Source organism: Seriola aureovittata, chromosome 16, assembly GCF_021018895.1.
Source record: "Seriola aureovittata isolate HTS-2021-v1 ecotype China chromosome 16, ASM2101889v1, whole genome shotgun sequence".
Taxonomy (NCBI): domain Eukaryota; kingdom Metazoa; phylum Chordata; class Actinopteri; order Carangiformes; family Carangidae; genus Seriola; species Seriola aureovittata.
The window spans coordinates 8,276,776-8,299,517 of record NC_079379.1 but is presented as its reverse complement, the minus strand read 5'-3'; the positions used below and the strand labels follow the sequence as shown (position 1 = coordinate 8,299,517).

Genomic DNA, 22,742 nt, shown 5'->3' with positions numbered 1-22,742 from the left:
CGTTTTTTCCGGTGACGTACTCAGCCTGCGTCAATCGTCTCAAACTTTTGCTGTGTAATCTGTGCATCCGCGGCCAAGAGGCACCTGCTGTTTCAAAGTATTTTATAGTTATTTCAACTCACAGCTAATATTCGAGATGGAATATTTGATCGGCATTCAGGGGCCGGATTTTGTCCTCGTCGCTGCCGATAATGTCGCAGCCAGCAGCATCATTCAGATGAAACACGGTATGACAACGCGTTAGCTTAGCATTAGCCATTCAGCCGGTAACTGAAGCTAAATTAGCACACACATGCCTGGTTTATTAGCTCTTGCTGTGGTTATATCTTATTCTTTTCTGCTGACAAATAATCACTAAAACTTCCTCTTGTAGCAGTATACTGTTGTGTAACTTCACGTAAAGACTCACAATGTAACGTTACCACACAATCTGAATGTGACTTGAGCTAACAAAGCTAACAGGGGCTAAGTTAAGTGGCACATAAATCTCTATCATTCTGTTTTTTTTGCAAAATTTGCACATCTTTTCTTTCCATAATTTATAGCAACACAACTAAAGCCATCGGCACGTATTGCTTTGGGTTGAGCAAGTCTTTTCTTTGTGAAAATCAAGATGATCAACCAGGCTTTTAACAGTGAAAGTGAAAGTCATTGCTGAATTAACGTTTCCCAATCTGACAGTTAACAAATGCACATTTTAATAATTAATTAAAGCAAATTAATGAGTCATATTTCGTGCTCTGTGTTTTTCAGATTATGACAAGATGTTCAAACTCAGTGAGAAGATTTTGCTGCTATGTGTTGGAGAAGCAGGAGACACAGTACAGTTTGCAGAGTACATCCAGAAGAATGTTCAGCTCTATAAAATGAGGAACGGTAAGGACTTCAGACATGATGATTGTGCCACACAATCTCCAGTTCAACTCTTAAGTCACTTGTCTTTAACACCACTGGGTGTTGTATGACAGTTATAAATACAGGTTCCCATTCATTACCAATTTTTAGGTACCATTGATCAAACTATACTTGTTCTGATATATTAGTTTGAGGAATGTGTATATTTTTTTGTTGAAAACAGTTGTTATTTAACTAAAGAAGACACTTTTTTTCAATAAGTCAGTGCCAAACTTGTACATTGTACACTTGTACAAACAGTCTAAATAAAATACAAATTTTCATTTAAATCAGGAGCTATCTGAAATACATAAGATAATACAAATCTGATCAGCAATGCAAACTATTGGTACTTTGGTTTGTGGTGCTACAGATGCATTTTTGACACTACAGAAAAAGTATGAAGACTTAATGCCTTTCCCTAGTCATTGATAAAATGTCATATTGTGAGGAAAAATACCTTTCCTAAAAAAAAAAAAAAAAACACACATGCACAACTTTGTGTCTAATGTCTTTTTTTTCCCTCCTTCCTATTTCTTAGGATACGAACTCAGTCCAGCAGCAGCAGCAAACTTCACACGAAAGAACCTTGCAGACTACCTTCGGAGCAGGGTAATTATCCTCATCTATAACTATAAATCCATTTACAACATAACTTTTATTTAGAGGGAAATTGCCTGAACTGAATGAATATGCCTGTGAATATTAACACATTTGTTAAAGCCACACAGAGCTGGATTTGTAGTCTCATCAAGAGAAATCCAGCTGTGCACAGTGCACACTATCCATTGTGATTTTGAGGAGAAAGAGGAAAACAAATAACAGTAATAACATAACTGCTAGTAATACAGTTAAAGGAAATTTGAATAGTAAGAATTCAGCTCCTAGCTGTTTTCAGTGGAGCAAAGAGTTGTCCCTTGATAATACATTAAAAATCCCTTGAAGCCTTATACCTCGCTAGAGGTTAGTTGTTCCTGCTCACACATTACCGTAACATTTAAACTGCCTCAGTTTGTGAGGGCGATACTTGTTACTGATATGGTCTGTTTTGAGTATCAAATTAACTGTTTTTTTTAAAAACAAAATTAGCTTGTATAGCCAGAGCATAAAAGACCACATATAGAAGGAGATGAACATTTCCTTTTCATTTCAAATATTTATTTTACCTTTTGTTGACACATCCAACAGAAATATTCCATCATTTGTTACTGTCGGCGCTGACCTTATTTGAATGCTGTGGTCTTTTACTGCCAGTCTGTTAAAGGACCATCACTTCCCATAAAACAGTGATACTAACTTTTATTTCAGAGGATTGTTTTCTCATGTCCTACGAATATTGGGTCTGTGTGTGACAATAATCATGAACAAAATAATTGTTTGCATTGAGGGACACATTCTCTTGTTTGAACCTCACAGTTGCACTCAATAACACAAAGGGACGTTGTCTTTTGTGGGACAACTTTATAAAGTTTGCTTCACTCTGGATCAGTTGAATAATGAATGAATACTTGTACTCCGTAGCTAGGCGTGAGTCAGCATCCTGGGCATTGGGCCAAACAGTGATGTGACATTCACAAGATGGAAACTGATTGATCGTAGCATATTTATCATGTTGATAGATTAGGTAACTGAAGTTACAATTTTATTAGAGTCTGACAATAAACTATATTTGAGTCTATAGACTATGTTTGACAACACTGACATAGCACTAAAATGAAGTGTGGAGATAGATAGTTATGAGACTATAGTATCACAACGTTAGGTTTTTTTGAGATGGCAAACAAGGAAGTCAGGAAAGGCCTCATTCCTGAAATGATGCTCAATCAGTTCACAATCCGTGGCAATAGAAAAGTGATTAATACATGTAAATTCTTTGGCATTCTTACATATAGTAACTTTAGATTTTATGATGCTACTAAAGGCAACCAGCAAAATAATGTAACACATTTCATTTTACTGTCATTGTATACAATTTCCTTTACTACTACTGTCAGATATAATTATGTGTAATCAAAAATTGTCTTTGAAAGTCCACACATTGTTATTCACAGAGAACAAGCTTAACAGTCTTTTGGTGTCTCCAAAAAATGGAAATTCAACTTGCAAAGGCGCACCATCTGCTGCAGTTTGTGTTGCCATGTATTCTCAGACCTGCTCCATCTTTCATGCTTCCAGAGAACATTTTTGTTTTTTTACCTGCTCAGGCAAACTCCTCTATCCCACTGTGAAGACTTTCAACACCAGTATCTTTGTGTATTCTCGCAGTTAACAAAACAGTAGCTAATTAATCTCTTGTACCAGTGGTCACTGTCGGAATTATGCATATTCATTATTGGAGTGATAAATGAATATACCTATAAATATTTTAATTTCTTTTTTAACTTAGTTACATTCCTCTAGCATTTTCAATCTCATTTTGCTGCAGGGAACAAAGGATAGAATCACAGACTAATTCCCATAAGTTAAAGTAATACTCAATTCAAATTGCTGGTACAGTAACCATATGTAGTAGGTTTACTCATTCATATCAACAATATGTTTAAATTTCTGCTTGAAATTCATTTCTTGTGGCTAAAACAGCAGATGAAAACACTCAAACACAATAGAGGCCTCGCTTGTCTAGATGGTGTGACACAGTCGTGATAGCTGTAGATGAGTAGTCGTCAAGTTCAGGTGGGAATCAAGTCTCACGTGCAATTATACCTGTGTTTGTGTCGATATCAGCTTGAGACATCTAGGCTGAATCAGGAGATGCATTTTGACAGAGGCAGGTACATTTGTCAGCTTGTTGTGAATGGTGATGAAGGTTTCTCCCTTTGAGACTTCATGGCAACACCTGAGCCTGCAGCGCTGTCCCCCACCCTGACTCTGGGTGTATTATCAAAATACCATGGTTTTGACCTTCAGTATTTCAATACCAAAATTTAAGCAAACAAAACTTGCCGATTTTATAAAAAAATAAAAGATAAATCTAAAAAATAAGAGAAGGTGCAAAATTTTTCCTCATTACATAAGCTTGGATTTACAAGCATGCGAAGTTAACCAGCTGATTTATCTGTCTGCATTTTCATGAGTTGACGTGTTTATTCTGAACATCGTTTGCAATGTGCACTGCTTTTTGAAATTATGTGTTGAGACTTGCTCTTTAAATTAAGTACTTTTTTTAGCGAATTCATTAGTTATAAGAGCAACATACTTACTCTACTTTTTTAATGTTTAAAGGTAAAGTGTTTAAAGTCAGTGTCATTTAAGGTTAAACCAGTTACAACACATATTGAAGATATTCATTACATACCAATCATTATGTATCACTTTGCTAACTTGGTATGGATACAGTACCTGTTAGTACAAAATAATGTTTTTCTCTTGTAACTACAGTTGACTATCTAGATGAGCATCTACAGAAAAGGCATAAAATAAATGTGTTTTAAAAACATTCAGATACATATTTTTAGGCCTGCAACGAATAATTGTTTTCATTGCCGGTAATAATATGGTTCATAAAATCTCAGAAAATTAATTAGATGTAAATACATTATCAAAATAGCTGATGATTAACATGCTGTTGATTAATCAATTAATTGCTCTATATATTTTGCATTTGTTTTAACTTAGCACTAAGTTCAAAGCTGCAGCAATTAGTAAACTTTGTTAATCGTTTAATGATTTGTCAAACACTTTACAGTTCCATCTTGTCATTTGTGAGGATTTGCTGCTTTTCATCATCTTATGTGATGTTACAAAAACGATTAATTGATGAATCAAGAAAATAATTGGCAAATTAATCACTAATGGAAATAATCATTTCCTGTCCTTACATAGTTTATTTTTGTGCAATTGCATTAGTTTTAGATGTTACACACCCTGCCTAAGACATCTCTGCTTCTCGTATCCGTGCGTTGTATATTTTGCACTAATTTGTTAAGAGTAGTGCAGCCGCTGCCTGTCACAATAGCAGAAGGGTGAAAATAATTACAAAAAACAATTAGTGTGGCAGAGATGGGAATGTGGGACACATCGAACGGGGGATAGGGATGGAGTAGGAGGAGGAGGAGTGGGGGTCCCAGGGGAGAACAACCAGGCCCAGTAGACAACACCACACAGACTGGAGTGTGAGAACGAGTAGGAGTCAACATACACACAGATACAATATACATGCACACAGAGGGACCTATAGGATTAGGATCGTGTTATTCAGTCAAGGTTGCACATGTGGTGGAGGATAACATTTATATTCATGTCTTGTCATAAGTTGCAACTGTATCGTTATTTTTGTGCCTCACGGTTATGAATTTGGTTTTATGAGTGCAGGATTTACTAATGCCGCGTTCTCATGAGTGCTGAGAATCTGAAGCAATAGCAGTTTCTCCTCTGCATCCCACACCTTCCTCCAGCTATGCTCTTTTCACATCAACCTCCAGAGTACATGGACATTTGCAAATTATGTTGTATAAACAGGTTTTTTTTTTTTTTTTTTGCCCCAGAACATCTTGAGTATGTAGAATATGTAATGTGTGTTGTCCATTTGAATGTGAAACAGGGAAAGAGATCATCTGCTAAAGTGTTGAAACATTTAATATCAACTTCAAGTCTGACAGACTCTTAATTATAAAACAATTTTGACCCTCCGTGTCTTATCTGGGTCAATAATTATTCTCCTTGAAAAAGTATCTCACCTGTGTGTGTAACTCAAACCATTTGGTACAACTACTCACGACTTTGTGACTGCAGTGAATGGTTCATTATTTTCATCAGCGATTATTCTACATTCTTGATTAATAGATTCTCCGTTTGGTCCGTGAAGTGTCTGAAAATTGCAAAAAAAAAAAAAAAAAAAAAAAAAATTAAATTTTTTTACAGCACAAGCAGATGTCTGCAGATTGATTGTTTTGTGTGACAAACAGTCAAACAAACAAAGTATTTTAGAATCTGGAAACCATGAAATTTTGTAATTTTGGTTAAAAAAAAAAAAAAAAGCCTCAGAATCTACTGCAGCTTTTACTTGTTCTATCAACAGTTAACTGTTCAACTCTTTAATAATGTAGTTTACTACGATGGAAACAAAAAGTCCATAAAGTGATGAACAGTTGTGCAGTTCATCTGTTATAGTCCATAACCTTTAAAAACAAAACATGTGCAGCATAGATGGTCTTTGATGCTACAGGCTGGTTTCTCAGACATGGATTAAGCCCATTTGTTGACGAAAAGAAAATTTAATGTAGATTTTTTTTTTTTTTTTTTTTTTTTTAAAAACGCCTGTAGTCTAAGACCTAGCTCAATTCATGTCCGGGGAACTGGCTGCATATGTTGGAATTTATTTTAATTAATCTGATTAAATCATTGTAGATTAAAGTTTAACCCAGACAGAAAGGCAAGATAATGATCTGCTCTTGTATATCAAATCTTTTTTTTTTTTTCTTTTTCTACCATCCTTAAATCATCTTCTGAAACCCCCCCCCCCCCCCAAAAAAAAAAAAAAAAAAAACCATCACGTGATTCCGCCAGCATGTCCAGACCCCTAGGTTAAAACCCACTGACTGATAAATTAATCAGTGGTATATTGTTAATTCTGATGGCCTTGTTCCTGCAGGATAAATTACAGATGAAATTACCCTAGTGGCTGCAGACCTCCAGGAGGTGTAGTTAGCTAAAGTCAGCAGCGCATCTCGGCGCAGAGTAAGCGAAACCGTGTTCGCATACGACTGTGTGCTTACCAGCTTGCCGTCCACAAAAACAACTCCACTAACCTCTGGAGTACTGCATTCACTCAAGCTTTAGAGAGCAGACAAAGAAAAAAAACTAGCGGTAAGCATAATCACCTGAGGCCTCGACTCTGCTGCATTCATATCAGTAATGATACACATGAAATTCACCACAGAACAAAACAACAACTGCAAAGTTTTAGGGGCATAGAAATTAAGCCCGTGCCCTGCTTCTATTTGTTTTATTTTCCCGTTTCATGTACTGTAATTGTACTATATTTGTGCATTGAAAATAAATAGAAATTAAATTGATAGATATTGAATTGACAGGTACACCAGGATTAGTTGGTGTAGGAGGCTGAGACATGAGGTTAAATTGAAACCACAAAACTCAGGGGAGGCAGAGAATTTATAAATATCACATTTCATTTTTTTGGAGGTTTATGTAGAAGCCTAAAAGCCTCACAGTCATCAGTTTTTGTATATATGTGGATGTTTGCTGCGGTAAACTGAAGAAGTAAAATTGAGTCAACCTGTGAAGTTTGAGCTGTTTGTGGAGTTTTCTATAAGGCCGCAGCAACAGTTAGCCTCACTGCTGCGGTGATCTACAGCTGGCCCCATATGGGTTTGTAAAATATTTTTTAGCACACAATGGGCACAAATAATTACTAGCGCCATATTGCACGCAGCTCCCCTGCTCCTGCACAGATGAACAATTAATACAGCAGATTGAGGAGAAATGCCAATAAAGAGAACATGCCCCGGGGCAGGGTGCAAAAATAGGGGGAGGGAAAGAGGGAGGGAGGAAGGGAAGGAAGGAAGGAAAGAAAGAAAGAAAGAAGGGAGGGGAGTGCTGGAACGTAGATGAGGAGAGTTTGGGGATGAGTTTGTGGTGGTTTATTAGCGACGTGACCTTAATTTGTGTCACAGCTAGAGCTGTTTTTTTATGAAGCCGATGTTCTAAAGGAGTAGTTCAACGTTTTGGGAACTACGCTTATTCACTTTTTTGCCGAGATTTGGATGAGAAGATCGATACCACTCATGTCTGTGCGGTGAAGCTTCAAGAAGCTGGTTAGCCTAGCTTAGCACAAAGACTTGAAACAAGTGGAAACAGTTAGCCTGGTAACAATACCACATACCAACACTTCTGCAGCTCGCTCATCAACACTAGAGCTGCAACGATGAATCAGTTGGTTGAAAATTAATCTACAACTATTTTGATAATTAATTGTCCGAGTCAATTTTCATACAAAAACACCAACCATCTATGGTTCCATCATGGGTAGTAGTTTTCTGATGTTAAAGACCAAGTGCTTAAACATTTTATCGAGAAAGACATCTTCAGATGAATCAATAATGAAAATCTTAGAGTCCTTAATTAACACTGTATATCTTGTTTGTTTAATCCATATAAAAACTGAATTGTAGCTGCTCCATGTTGTGGTCTTTTCCCGTGGGTTTTGTGCCGAGCGCAAATGAGTGTAATTTCCCGAAATGTCAAACTCTACCTTGAAAACCAGGTGGGAGCGGTTTTGTGTGTGTGCAGAAGGCGATGGTAGTAACGCACAGGTGAAGCTTTTGTTCGGCGGCACAACAGTCGCCTTGTTTGGCTGAGAGCTCGACTCGCGGCAGGGGGATAAAACATATGATGTGTATTGTTTGCATGTGAACCTGGGTGTGAGTTCAGGTGGCTGGGTTAACAAGGTGCCTGGTTCCCTCCGAGGTGACATGGGAAGGGAAGGTTATTTTGATGCCAAGTCCGTATTATTGTTACATTGTAACCAGTGAGGCAGGTGTCTGGTGGGTGGGGGTGACGCCACTGGGGCGTCGCAGACTCACGGAGGAGTTAAAGTGCGCGCACACACACGGTAAGATTTTCAACCTGAGATTCACACCCCTCGTGCACACTCACAAACACACTGTTTCTCTTTTTCACGTGTGTGCGTGTTCAAAACCATCGTTAACACACACACACACACACACACACACACAGACACTAAAGCCTACTCCACAGGGAGCATAACAATCATCGTTGCCCTTGTGGCAAACACACAAGTCACAGAAATAAGCAGGTCGGCTGAGAGATAAATTGAAATGAGAGGGCAGGTGTGTAGATCACAACTTGCCTGGCGTCATGTGAATCATATTTGCCTCTCCGCACGACCGAGAACGCCATATTATATTTTTCTTGTTGCATTTTAATCAAAAACACCACACTGCATATACATCCGCAAAGAATTCAGGCCATAAGTTGCTTTGAAATCCCAAAAATTGTCTAGCTTTAAAGGGATTTTTTAAAATGAGGAACAGTGGCTTGCAAAAACGAAGAGAGAAAATTAGTGTTTTGGAGGAAGAGAAGGGAGAAGAGGCTGGAAGCGTAAAAGATGTAATTTAAAAAGAGAGGAGGGGGGTGGGGGATAGGGGCAAGAGAAACGACTTTAGAAGTTTTTAATGAGCCCTGGCGCTACTCCAGGGCACAGGGTGAAGGCGGCGGAGAGTGGAGGGGGGAGGGAGGGAGCGAAAGAAGGGATGAAGAGGGAGGGAGGGCGCGATGGAGGCAGCAACAGGGGTGCTGACTCCCAGCAGATGTCACACTGCCAGTGACACCCTGATTCTCCCCCTCGTACACAAACACACGCACACCTCCTCTGTCCTGTGACGCCCTTTCACCTTTCCTCTCCCTGTCCCGGTGCGCTCTCACTTCAGCCTCTTGTGTGCGCCTCTCTCGCTCGCTCCTGTTTATGCCGCGTTAATGTTGCCGCTGTGGACGTCGCTCCGTGTCTCTGCTAAGCCGGAAAATCAAAGTCGATAATTAGGAGCAATTTATTTGGAGTAAGTTGAGAAAGAGAAGTTGTACTTTTCAAGTGGTGAGATGTGTTGCTCTCATGAACTGGCTGATGAGACCGACTGCTCTGAGGAACGGTTGTGTGAGATCAGGTACAGTCAGTGCCACCATTGTTGCAATCTGTATGCTGATGGCAGTGTAAGCAGCACCTCTAACTGGGGGAAAAAGAAATAACTGAATGCAGAAATTCTGCCAAGTTCTGCCACCTTGTGTTTACAAATCCAGGAGCTTCTGCAAGTGAAGGGACACTTTTTTTTTTTTTTACATGAAGTTCATTTTACGTGTTACAAAGAATACCACTCAGCCTGTGAAAACGGTTGCATAATGTCTGTGGTGTCCTCTGGATGGAGCTTTCCAAAGTTTTAAAAAATCTCAGCCTCAGCTCAAACCAAAATCAGCACGAGGGGCTGCGTTGATGAGGGCGGGTAAAAGGTACTGGTGAAGTAATGAAAGGAGGAAATGCCTGATGAACAGTTTAAAAGATAGTTTCACAGTTTTTCCAAATCTGTCTTAAAACAATATTCAGGTGCCCATATGAACATTGAAACAGGTTTTGCTTTCTGTAATGATTCATCTTGTTCATAGCTCAAGGAGGGCTATGGTTTTTCACGCAGGCCTAAAGTGGGTCTGAATGCAGCCTTGGCCATTTTTTTTTTTTTGTCTCTGAGTCCCTCAACTTGATGGATGTGCAAAAGTAACTAGATGGAATACACCATAAAAAGGTGCTCTGAAGTTAGGAACTTGTCACTTAATATGGGAGTAGTCATCTTCCTACCTGACACCATGGCTGCACTTGTTCCTGACCAAAATGCAGCAGAAGAAAAGGTGTATAAACAGAAATGTTGGCGTTTTGAAGGATGTGTTGTGAAGAGCTGTTAACCAGCTGCTGCTGAAGACAGTAAAAGGCTGCTCTGTGCATTCGCTGAGAACTTTTCAAAGAATATTAAAATATTTAAATACATGTCTGATGGTGCAAAATGTGCTTTGCGGTGTGCTAATGGCTGTTTAGAATACCTTGGTGTTCATACATGTTGCTGTTTCATCAGGACTGCCTGGGGGAAGTACCACTCAACCAGAAACACAAAGGTGCTCATACTGAACACACCGCCCCAGTAATTTCATGTGGCTGCATGGGATGATATTAAGGATGTGATGCTCCATTTTTCTTATATATATATATATATATATTTTTTTTTAACAAGAGATTCCTTGTAACATGTTTTTGTTGATGATGTTGTTTTAAAGTTTTCCCATATCAGCTGGTACCATGACTGATATCAGTTTTTGAAGCAGTTGGTATTAAATGAGATTTACATTAATTGATAGCCCCTGCAAAAGTCACAAAACGGTCGAAATTGGCACTAAAATTAAAACTAATTAAAATTGTAATATTAGCTGATGCATCCATACATGCAGTTTTTGGTTTAGTGTACAGATGTTGAAGAACGTGGTTTGGTTACCGTTGGTTTCACTTCAGTGTTTCTGACTCGGTGACATTTACATCAACATTTTATCAGCAGCATAAACAAAGTGACACTGAATGCAATTACTTTGCATCCCAGATTAACACCTTGTAAGGAACCTTGTTATAGATCTGGATATTACTCACCCCTCCCTCTGTCTCCAGACTCCATATCATGTGAACCTGTTGCTGGCGGGCTATGATGACACAGACGGCCCAGGTCTCTTCTACATGGACTACCTGTCTTCGCTGGCCAAGGCCCCCTTCGCTGCCCACGGCTATGGAGCCTTTCTCACTCTCTCCATTCTTGACCGCTACTACAGACCAGGTCAGTGCAGAGAAATGCCTCGCGCTTGTTTTTTTACAGCTTATCGTTCCTGCGAGACTGACTGGGAAGTCAAGAGAAAACGAAAAACTATAATGCAAGTGTGTAGAGTGTGTCCTGCAGAGGTTATGGAATCGAATCAAACTTTGGCCACGTTACAAACTAAGGGCACTGAAAGAGTTTCCCTAATGGCATATGATTACAGCAGGAACAAGACAGAGGTCTTGTCTTGTTAATGAAAGACTCAACCTTATGTCTCTAATTCATGTTTCTGTTCCCTTCTCATTTTTTTCCCTCTGTTTCTTTTGTTTTAGATCTGACCCGGGATGAGGCGGTGGATCTGCTGAAGAAGTGCATTGAGGAGGTGAGTTCATACAGTTTCATTCTTCCTTTTTGTATGAATTAGACTCATAATCGTCCTATTTAATTGTTTATTATGTTTTTCGGCCTTTCAAGTGGTAAGTTAGCTCTAAAAAAGTGGCTTCCAACATTCTTTCAGTGCACCCGGTGGCTACAAATTAAACTCAATTTGCCTTGGATTTACTCGTATTAGTAAATCTTTCTGTCCGGGCTGTCTGCACAAAACTTGGACCTGAGGAGCTGGAGCGACAGCGGCTGGCTGAATTGTCTTCACCAGACTGATTTGAATATTAGTGAGCTTTCATGTAGGCTCCATGGGAAGAAATCAGTGTTGTTTTATTGATTCATTCCTTGATTTTTTTATTTTTTTTTTAGTGGGAGTCTGTCTACAGTGAAACCAGCAAGCTCATAGCCCTGATCAATCATTACAGATGCCATTAATAAGTTCACATACATATAAACAGCTGCAGATATATGTGATTTAAACAGCCGCCTGTGGAGGTTACTCTTCACAAAGCTTACAAGAGGAAGAAACAGACTCAGAGATTTCAAACATGTGAAAAAGTCTTTCTCTGAGTCATTGTGGATTGATATGTTTGATAAGACGGAAGTGCATCTGTTTCATCAGTCAGGCTTGTGATGGACATTAAAAACACTTGGATTGGCCTTTACTCTTAATAGGCAGTATTTCACTTCATCCCTTTGTTTTTCCCTCATTTTTTTGGTTTCTGCATAATGTGACTATCCGTTCCGCTTATTTATTATTAAGATAATATCATTTATCTTAATATTTCTCATATAATAAATTCCATCTTATGTCTTAATAATTCTTGCTATATCTTTTTCCCTCCTGCAGCTGAATAAGCGCTTCATCCTGAACCTCCCCTCCTTCACTGTCCGTTTGATTGACAAGGAGGGCATCCATGACCTGGAGAAGCTCACCCTGGGCGCCAAGTGACCGCTCACTGCTTAACTACCAAGCCTGACTCCCCATTTCTTCCTTTTTTTTTTTTTTTTGTACTGTTGACCTCCTTGCTCTTTCTGTTCCAATAAAAAGTGACACACAGTTGAGATACAAGCTCTTTGTCCCTGTGGTGCTTTCTCATTGCTCTCTAGTCTGCTCATCTGCACATAGAAAGAGAACAGCCTTCTGGCTGTGTACTTTTGCACTTGTTCTCAGTGAGTGTGCGTGTGGGTAATGTACACTTGCTCATACTTAAACACGTGGACTGAAACATGCGTGCACATATGGTGTTACTTGAAAAAAGGAAAAGTAGTTTTCTCATAGAATGTTTTTCCCCTGTCCTTGATTGACCAAACTACATAGAAATATTAGTAGAATTTACTATGGAGTCAAATAATCTGGATCAGTTTAATTATTGTTAAATTCTATATTGTTCTGCATCACTTGGGCTTTCAGGCAATACAACTCACAAGCTGACAGTTCAAATTATTTTGATTTAGTCTGCTAGTGAATATATGATATGAGGTTCAAAACAAGGTCATTCTCACATTTAAAAGAGCTAAAATCATTTGACATGGAGTTTAAAGTTATTAATAGCAATGTATCCATGCAATCAGTTAAGACAACATCACAAAATGTGGTCTCAAAAATTACCATGGAGTTGTATCAGTATATTTCTAATGCAGTGTCAGTAAACGAATAATCACAACCTGCAAAGCGGATGCGTCAGGCTACATTGTACAGGTTCTGATTGTGACTCAGATTCTGTACGTAAGCAGGGTTGTGAAAAACAAATTCAGGTTACCTTCAGGAAATAAATATATATATATATATATATATATATATATATATATTTTAACAGTATACTTGTTCTTTTTTTGTACCCACTGTTTAATTCAGCTCTAACCAAAACACAACACCCATGCATTTGAATATATTTGAGATGCAACCCTTATTCACCCTAAAGCAAAACTTGGAAAGTTGAAATCTACCAAAGCGGAGTTATTTTGTGAGATACTGTATGTCAGCAGATATTCACATCCTTAACTGAATTCTATGAAAGCCAACAAGCTGAAGATACAGACAATTACAGGCTTTAACTGTTTGATGAAATGATCTCAGGGAGTTCAGCTATAGTCAAAAGAGTTGTATAAAGCCTTGTGTGGCTCCACATGGAGCTGCATCAGATCTGATAAATGACCTCATGTGATGTCACTTGAGTCAGCGTCTGTTGGGTCTGAAGACTACAAGTTTTGGAAGTTAAAAAAAAATCTGGTGGTGTGGAGTTAGAAAGAAGTGAGTTTACCAGACCGCCGTAGCCTGCTCCCGTTCTCTGCTAGAGGCTAACATGTTAGCTTCTAGCAGAGATGTTAGCCGCAGCTAGCATAACACACCCAAATCTGTGCAGTTGCGCGACTCAAGTCGAGTTGCATTGTGGGTGACGTAGGCACCAGTTTTTGACAAGGAAGACAGAATGCGTGGAATAAGAAATGAACATATCTCTGGTTCTATGCCATCTTTTTTTTTTCATTTTAATTTTTTTAAACGGTCATCATCATCTGACAATGCAGAGTGATTGCTAGATTGTTAGAGCACTCCTTTAACTCAAGGTCCACTTACTAGCTTTTCTGAAGATTTCAATTGCGTATCACAATCTTTGCAGTGGATGGAGTTGCTAATTTTCCATTATGTGACCTAAATATGGTGAATTTAATATATGTGACCACCTTTTGTTAAATAACCCAAGTTCCCAACGTAGGTTGTGTGATAACAACTGAGCCGTCTCCCTGATATCTGAACAAATTCTGTGATGAAGACTGTGAATGCAGTTGTTGGCTCGGAAAAAAGTTGTACTTTGAATTAAGATTTTTTTTTTTGGGTCTCAAGAACATTATTTCTTGGATTAATTGCTGCTAAACTTCATTAATTATCCTAGCTATTAAGAATAACTAAAATAAAACTGATTATTGGATCATATACTGCTGTATAGATAAGGTGGGTCACACTAGTGGGTGTAAGGAATACTGATCAAATCCTCTGGATGTGGTGATCCAGAGTGAACTCTTTATTTACACAATACTATGGGCTCCCTCAATAATAATTGATAATAAATCAATTTTAAATGCCTTTCAATCTGAAATGTATTTTGTTAGTTAAATGATGAAGAAAAGAAATAACCGTCTTGATATACTAACAAGTAGCTCCTGTAATAATTAAAAGGTCTTTAGTTTTTCTCCATGTCTGTATACAAGGAGTGTTACAGTAAATGAGCACATACAGCTGTAAATAGGAAAACCAGGCCAAGTTGGTAAAATCACAGCTGAATAGGTGTGTGTGTGTGTAAGAGAGAGAGAGGGAGATAGCTCATGTGTATGTGTACAAGACAGACTGTGTGTGTGCGGCTCTATCATCGTCTCCTCTCTCCACCACAGACAGGTGATTAATAAACATTAAACAATCCCTCCTCTCTCAAACACACCGGAATCTGACGGGAAGAGCAGCATATGTTTGCCTGGAGGCACAGAGAGAGATGGAGAGCAGCCCCGCTGAGTGTCAGATAGAGGGAGAGAATAGGGGAGAGGGTGGGGTGAGGAGGAGGGGGAGGAGGGGGAGGAGGAGGGTTAGGTTACAGAGAGGGAGATGATGAAGGGATGGGGGGGGTTGACACAGGAGGGTAATGAGATGGGAGGAGAGAAAGGGAGATACGGCAGGTAGAAATGAGTGATGTTTGAGAGTGTACGAGCAGGCGACACGTGTATGTGTGCAGTCCCTGGAAAGCCGTAATTGCATTGAGTATCTCATCCTGGTTAAATAAAGTGAAGGACTGCGCGGGAGAGAGAGGTGAGAGGTGGTCGCTGGGAGAAATGCCGAGCAGATGGGTTGAGGGGGAACCGAAGTGTGAGGCTTGTTGGGCGCTGGGGGTCGCGCCACTGCCACCGCTCTCCCAGGTACAGTGTTCAGGGCTGCAGCTGTGACGCCGTCGTCTCCCTGGGCCCCTGCTGGAGCCCTGCATGCAGACAGGGGGCCCAGATTTCTTTTTGAGAGGCCCCTTGGGATGCATACAGCTGATATTCCCTAAGCACGGTACATGTATGTGTGAAAGGGCCTTGTGTTGGCAAGGGTCCTTGAGCAAGGCACTGGATCCCTCCAAGCTCCAGAGCTAAGCCTGAGCTCATAAGTGTTTAAACCATAAATTGATTAATTGATTAGTCAGTTGGAAGCAAATTAATCAACAGCAGTTTTAATAGTCACTTAATTAAGTAATTTATCAAGCAAAAATACCAAACAGGTTTATGAAGATTTGCTGCTATTATTCATTACATTGTCAATTGAATATCTGTTTCAATTTTGGACGATTATTTGGACAAAAAACAGGCAATTTAAAGACGTCCCCTTGGAATTCTGGAAATAGTGATGGATGCCACAAAACAATTAATGTAATAAAAAAGACAGACTAAGAAAAGACTGGCAAACATAGTTGCAGCAGTGGCTGAGATATCTTGACTTTTACTCCCAGGATTGGGTCAAACTCCAAAAACACTGGATCCTACACTTCCCATAATGCAACTCGATAGCATCTAATCTTAGATCTGTTGGTTAGACCTTCCCTGTCAGTTTTACAGGTATTCTGTCACAAATCGAAGTATTGGACCTGATGAAGGTGCAAGATGAAAAGTAATAACCGTTCATTCTGAAGGGAGCATGAATCTTGGTACTGAATTTCATAGTGATCTTTCCAGTGGTTGAGGAGACATTTCCCTCAAAACCACAGATGTCAGTGTCACGGTGTTAGTCAGTGCAGTTTAAGTCTGTACAAAATTTTGTCCCAATCCATCTAGAAGATGTTGAGATATTTCACTGCATATGTACAAACTGTGACCTGCAGATGAAGCAAGAAGAAAAGTCAGTAGGTTTCATCCTCTGGGGACGATGAATGTCTGCTCAAAATCTGATGACCGTCAGTCCAATAGTTAGATCGATATTGTTGTCTGGACCAAAGTGGTGGACTGAACACTGGCATCCCTACAGCAGTTTTTATCCGTTTTTTCTGTATAATATCATTATAAAGTGAAAGTCTTTTGGTTTTTGACTGAACTGATGGACACAAAACAAGTGATCTGAACCTGTCACTTTTCACAGTTTTCTGACACTTTGTGGACTAAGCAATTGATCGTTCTTGAAAAAAAAAAAGAAAACAACAATTGACAGATTAATCAATAATGAAATTAAGTGTTAGTTGCAGCCCTGAACATGACCTTCCGGTTAAAGTGAGAATAGACTTTGCCCGCAGGAATCAATAAAAGATATCATTATTGTGACACAGAGACAGAGGAGTGGAAGCATTACAACGAAAGCACCATAAAGGAAAAAAATCTCCATTATCACCTTTGAATTTAAAAGTAAGTTAAAGTGGGCAGTTGCAGTTGAAGGCGCCTGAAGGTGCTATTACTTTTATGGTTCTGATATTTCACATGAAAACATAAAAACACAGTCATGAAACTCAACTGATCACTTCTTAATTCTTTAATAATATATTACATTTATGCGTAATACAATAATAATAATAATAACAACAGTAATAACATTGATAATAAACAGACACAGAAAGTACAAAATGATTTGTGTTATTTTTTTAAGTTACCAACACGTAGTACTTCAAAATAAAAGAAAACAAATCTCCTTTAGCTGCCTTTGACTCCTCCTCACCCCCCCCTCCCGCTGCAAGAGAACCCAGAGAACTCAATTTCCCATGACCACCCACTAAGAAGAAATACATATGGAAGCTGTGCTTGTCCAATCAGGTGGAGTTAAACGTCTCCCAAAGTTCCAGAGGAGCAAAGAGCAGGTTGTTGTCCCGGATATGGCTTAAGACGCTTCCCAGATGAGTTCAGTCAAAAAAACGTGTGTGTGTGTGTGTGTGTGTGTGTGTGTGTGTGTGTGTGTGTGTGTGTGTGTAAGTATGTGTGTGTGTGTGTGTGTGTGTATGTGTTTGTGCGACTGATGAAGGCAGGGGCTCCTAAAACACAGATAAAGGTGGCGTATTTAAGGTGGCATTAGTAAATAAAAAGGGATAAAAATAATTAAAACCATACTGCCATATGCAGGAACTCATCCTGATGTTTTGTAGACGCCATCATGACACAAACCAGCTACTGAGAAGAGAGGTCCATGCGTCATTTTGAGTGAGGTGGTTGTGGACACATATTACAGTACAGATATCATCATAAACCCCGCCTCCACAACAAGAGGGGCCGCAGGGGTTTCTGGGAGGTAAAAGTCTCAGTTTTTATCCTGAGGGCAAAGGTAAAGACGCAGAGGGGCACGAGTCAGTCTTTCCCCCCTCTTTTCTCTTCCTTTCTGCCTCTCATCCATCCATCCATCCATCCATCCATCCATCTAACCACAAATCTGTCTGTTCTCCCTCTATTTGCGGTGCTTCATCTCCTTGTCGTGGTGGCTCTTCCCTCCACCCTCTCCTTTGTCCAGCATTTTGATCGCCTCCATCAGGTAGCTCTGGAAGGCGGAGAGCGCAGCGCAGATGGCGGGGGCTCCAAAGCCGTGGGTGAGCAGGCTGAAGTGGGTGAGGCTTCCCTGGACGCCGGGCTCCAGGCAGGGGGTGGGTCGACTGCCACCCAGTGGAGAACGGTCCTGGGACATAAGGTCCACAAACTCCTTACAGATCTCCCTGTGAAGACACAAGACAAGGTGTCAGTTTTTTATTGCTTTGGTAATAGTGAAATTTATTTCAACAGTGACAAACTGAGTTCAGTGTTGTGTAAAATTATTCAAGTTAGTCTTCAGGAAAAGTAGAAGTAGTAAGTAAGACTGTTGTATTTAAAAACATGAAATCTCACAAGTACAGACAGACAAGGAAATCCTTTAAGCACAGACACCAATCAAACATGGATTAATTTGGTGCATTTGTTCAATATCTAATTGATCCCTTTACGGATCAACCTACACCAAAACCAGCCTTCAACATACCCTTTTTTTTTTTTTTTTAAATTGGGGCTTACCCCTCATTGAAGTTTAAATATGTATCTCAGCTGTCACTCAAAAGAAGGGTCTTTAGAGTTTTGGGGGAGGGGCTTACAGAAAGACAATTTAAGTTTCAAACAGGAAATCTAACAATTTACACAGAAAGTTCTCGAGTGATTTACCAGGAGGTGTAGCAGGTGATCACTAATGATTTGACTTTAGACTAATTTGGCCTGTATTAAGCACTGAGCTGGCATCTTGCACTAAATGGCTTAAAAAAGGAAAGCTCCTAAAAATGAAAACTAAACAGATACAATCGGTTTAAGTAATCTTTCAAGGACAAATGCCAAAGATTTAATGCGTCAAATCTCTCAAATGTAAATAATGCTATTTTTTTATGTCAGTAAATGGAATTTCTTTGCGGCTGTTGGTTTGACAAAAAAATGCATTCTGAGGATTAAACATCGGGCCGTGGGATTGGAGTTTTCTAATGATTTATAGACAAAACAACTAACTGATCATTTGAGAAAATAATCCGCAGATTAAACAGCAATGAAAAGGAGAAAAGCTGCAGCTGTGGACCAACATGTGCAGAGGAGGCAGGGATGAAAACACTCACTTGGTGGCGAGTAGCATACTGCGCCGTGTTGGGAGCTGCTCGGGCTCGCTCTGCCTGCACAGATACTCAGCTGTGGCTCTGGCTGGAAACTCTGTCTCACACACATAACCAAAGTCCCGCGCCAGATGGACGGCCTCTCCTGGAGGAGGACGAGGACGAGGAGGAGGAGGGAAGAGAGAGAGAGAGAGAGAGTGAAAGTGTGTCTAAAGCAGAGAAACCGAGTCAGACAAAGTGCAAAAAGGAACACTCTTCTGCATTAGTTACACAGACAAGCAGCTACTACTGCTGTGTGTTTTTAAGACTCAAAGGTCAGTGCTGCTGTTTAGTTTTCAGATCAAAGAATTATCCATATAAATGCTTTTTAAATGATGCACAATTGACCGGTGTAGCTGCTGGAGTCGGGTCAGGTCAAGAGACAAACTCTGCAGCCATTTTTCTCACTTTCACTACTCAAACAGTTCACTGCTCTTTGGCTTGGTGAGGCAGCCGCAGCTTCAGCTTTTTCAAATGACGCCTTCCACTTGTGTGTGCGCGTGCACGCATGCAGCCATCCATGCTGTGACTGTTTATTCATGTTTGCTCATGCGAAGATATTTCTATGTGAATATGTGTCTAAATCTGTCAGGATATATGCAGGTCACTGTATATATATATGTGTGTGTGTGTGTGTGTGTTTCCTTACCCTCCACTAAAGATGTTAGGAGAGTGACGTTGGCTGCCTTGCGTCGCCCGGCGGGCAGGTTGAGACCAATCTTCTCCAGACGCTCTCTGAGACAGCGGCCACCATTCTTTGACTTCGCCCTGAGGGGGGACAGGGAGACAGAGAGAGCAGTTTTTAGGAGATGGCCCTTGTGTGTGTGCGTGTGTGTGCATGTGTGTGCATGTGTGTGTGCGTGTGTGTGCGTGTGTGTGTGTGTGTGTGTGTGCTCGTGTCCTCTTCCCTGTGTCTGTTTGGCTTTATGAGTTTTGTTGTGTTTGTGTGTGCCCGTATCTCTGTATTATGTGTATGGTAGGGAATGCCTGCATGTGTTTGTGTGTGTGTGTGTGTGTGTGTGTGTGTGTGTGTGTGTTTGTGTGTGTGTGTGTGTGTGTGTGTGTGGGGGGGGGGGGGGGGGGGGGGGGGGGGGGGGGGTAGTGTGCGTGTGGGTTAGTGTGTGAGTGAATGTGAAGCTGAAATCTCCCTATGTTCCCTGTCAGAACTGATAGTGTCTTGTAGTTTTCTGTGTTTTTTTTTTTTTTTTTCGCCTTTCATCCTTGATTTTTTTTTTGCCTGGTCTCATCTCTTTTTTGATTCTTGTACAGTTAAATTTAAGAATTTCAACATTTATTTATACAGAAACATGTATTGATATTTATGTGGCAGGCAACAGTGGTACAAGAAATATTCGGACTCTTTATTAAAGTAAAATCTATAGTCCTCTACTCAAAGTTGTACCTAAGTAAAATGAGCTTAATGTAATTAAAGTATCAAAACTAAAAGCAGTTTTATATTGATGTATTAATATAATGCAAGTATATTTTATATTAATAGATTATAGGAGCTGTTGTATTATTGTAGAAGTAGCAATTCACTGTTCTAGCTGATGGAGCTGGAGCTAATTCTATCTATTTTATATACAGTTGGGTGGTTTAACTACAACAATGCATCATATTTGGAAACTCAAAATGACACTTTGTAAAATCTTAATTTTCAAAGTAACCAGTAACTAACTATAGCTGTCAAATAACTGAAGTGTGGAGAGAAGTACAATTTCCCCTCAGAAATATAGTGAAGTATAAAGTGGCATAAAATAGAAATACTCAAGTTAAGTGGCAGTGATATATTATAATCGAGGGGGGATTTTGTTTATAACATTTACTACCCTTTAGATCTTTTAATTATGTCCTCTTAAAGTACTTCAGCCTGAAAACCAAATCATAAAGTTGCTCTCTGGCCCTGAGGCTGTGGTTCATTAAACCGCATTGCTTCTCTTGTGATTTAGTCCCATGACGCACATTGGGTCCTCAGCCCTGGCCCTATGGTTAAGTTAAAGTGCTCTTATTCTGAAAAGCTTCATGGAGTACACGGTTGATAGCTAAAGAACATTTACGCCAAGAGCCTCTGTCATTTGGTTTCAAGCATTTTGTGTCAACTAACTACATACAAACTATACTCACAAATCCAATAGAAGGAAGTGATCTGCAGCCCATTCTTAAAGGCTCAGTGTGGAGTAAACATCAGTTTATCATTCTCATATTACTACTGTTACATTTATAAAATTACATTCAACAACAAAATTATGGTGAAGATGTTTTAGTAGACTGATAGCATTGTACTCCCCTGCAGTGTGTTTCTGTCACTTAGAGTTGAGACTACATTTCCCATAAACCTCAGTTCTTGTCCATCTTTTTTTTTTTCTTAAGAAGATGGACATATTTAATATTATATACATCAAGTGTTTGCTTCTTTTGTACACTTTCCCTGTTTTCTGCCATAAAGCAGTAACTATGTGCAGTAAAGCAGCAAACACACTTAGTATTAAGTATTTAGTATAAAGTGTAGAAATTCCTTTTATTCTACTGTCTCTACAACAGTTACTGATTTCCTACATTTCCCAGAATTGCTTTCAACAACATCCAGAACAGGGACCATGAAGTTATTGTTTGAAATCTAAGGAGACTTTATACTGTAGATGAGCTAGACAGGCAGTTTGGTGACACTGGAAAGTGTCAGTGATCTAAACTGAGTTTAGATCACTCAACTGCAATATGTTTTTGTGTGTCACAGCATTATTAATTATTTAGGTTTTTGCTGATGGAAAAAAGTGTTATTTTTCTTCCTCTCCTGTGATGGACTTCTTCATTTATTTATTTTTTAACAATGGCAGGTGGTTACTCCAGATAAAAGCAATTTGATTCGTAGGGCCCGATATCAAAATCTTGTTTACTGTTGGTGTTGTTACGTGGTTAAATGGTAAATTTGAAGTATTTTAACTTGAATTTCCACCATGTAAGTTTAGCCAGTTATCTATAGGAATAAAAGAGAGATACTATATATTGCTAGATGACAAATATACAAGTTATTTGAGACATTTCTTTCAAACTTTCAGGCTTGTAATCCTTTATGGCCAATGTCTACTCAAGACACCTTGTGCCAGGTTGCTGTGATAGTAAAACCAATGTCAGATGTTCCCTCCTCAGACCTTTACTAGTTTTTAGAGACCTCGATGAGTAAGAATCTCTAGTATTTCTTTAGAAAAAGACGTTAGAAAAGTCAGACAAGGCTGGGAATCATTCATTTAAAGTGCATTTTTGTCATTGAGTGTAGGCCTTCTTCCTCTCACCTGCGGAGGACTCCACCCAGCAGAGAAGCGTTGAGGCACTCAGGTGGGGAGAGGCGTCGCTGCACCTCCCCAACCGTCACCTTGTATTTGGAGGTGGAGCTGAGCAGCGACAGGCGACCCGGGACCGAACAGAAAACCTCGGCCGGGTTGGACACGGCCCCCACACCGAGACCCTCCTTACCGATGGACAAGGCCGACAGGGAGGAGCCGTTCAGCTTGGACGGGATAGGAACTGTGGATGGATGATTAAACAAGGGAGGGATGGAGAG

At 39.7% G+C, this 22,742-nt stretch overlaps 2 protein-coding genes across 3 annotated transcripts in view; one reads left to right on the top strand and one right to left on the bottom strand.

Moving 5' to 3' along the window:
• Positions 1-11: 11 nt before the first annotated feature.
• Positions 12-12,666, top strand: psmb2 (proteasome 20S subunit beta 2). Its single transcript, XM_056400096.1, has 6 exons — positions 12-227; positions 754-876; positions 1,436-1,506; positions 11,069-11,231; positions 11,543-11,592; positions 12,445-12,666. The coding sequence occupies exons 1-6, from the start codon at positions 137-139 to the stop codon at positions 12,544-12,546; spliced, it is 600 nt and encodes a 199-aa protein (XP_056256071.1). The 5' UTR covers positions 12-136; the 3' UTR covers positions 12,547-12,666.
• A 4,395-nt stretch (positions 12,667-17,061) lies between these two features.
• The window catches only part of tfap2e (transcription factor AP-2 epsilon), a 14,007-nt gene continuing 8,326 nt past the window's right edge, over positions 17,062-22,742 (bottom strand). For both annotated transcript variants that reach the window (XM_056399482.1, XM_056399483.1), the window contains exons 4-7: positions 22,474-22,705; positions 19,833-19,951; positions 19,151-19,289; positions 17,062-18,238 (exon numbers count right to left, since the gene is read on the bottom strand). In XM_056399482.1, coding sequence (XP_056255457.1) covers positions 17,977-18,238; positions 19,151-19,289; positions 19,833-19,951; positions 22,474-22,705 — 752 coding nt within the window. In that variant the 3' untranslated portion in view covers positions 17,062-17,976. The remainder of the gene's footprint in view (positions 18,239-19,150; positions 19,290-19,832; positions 19,952-22,473; positions 22,706-22,742) is intronic.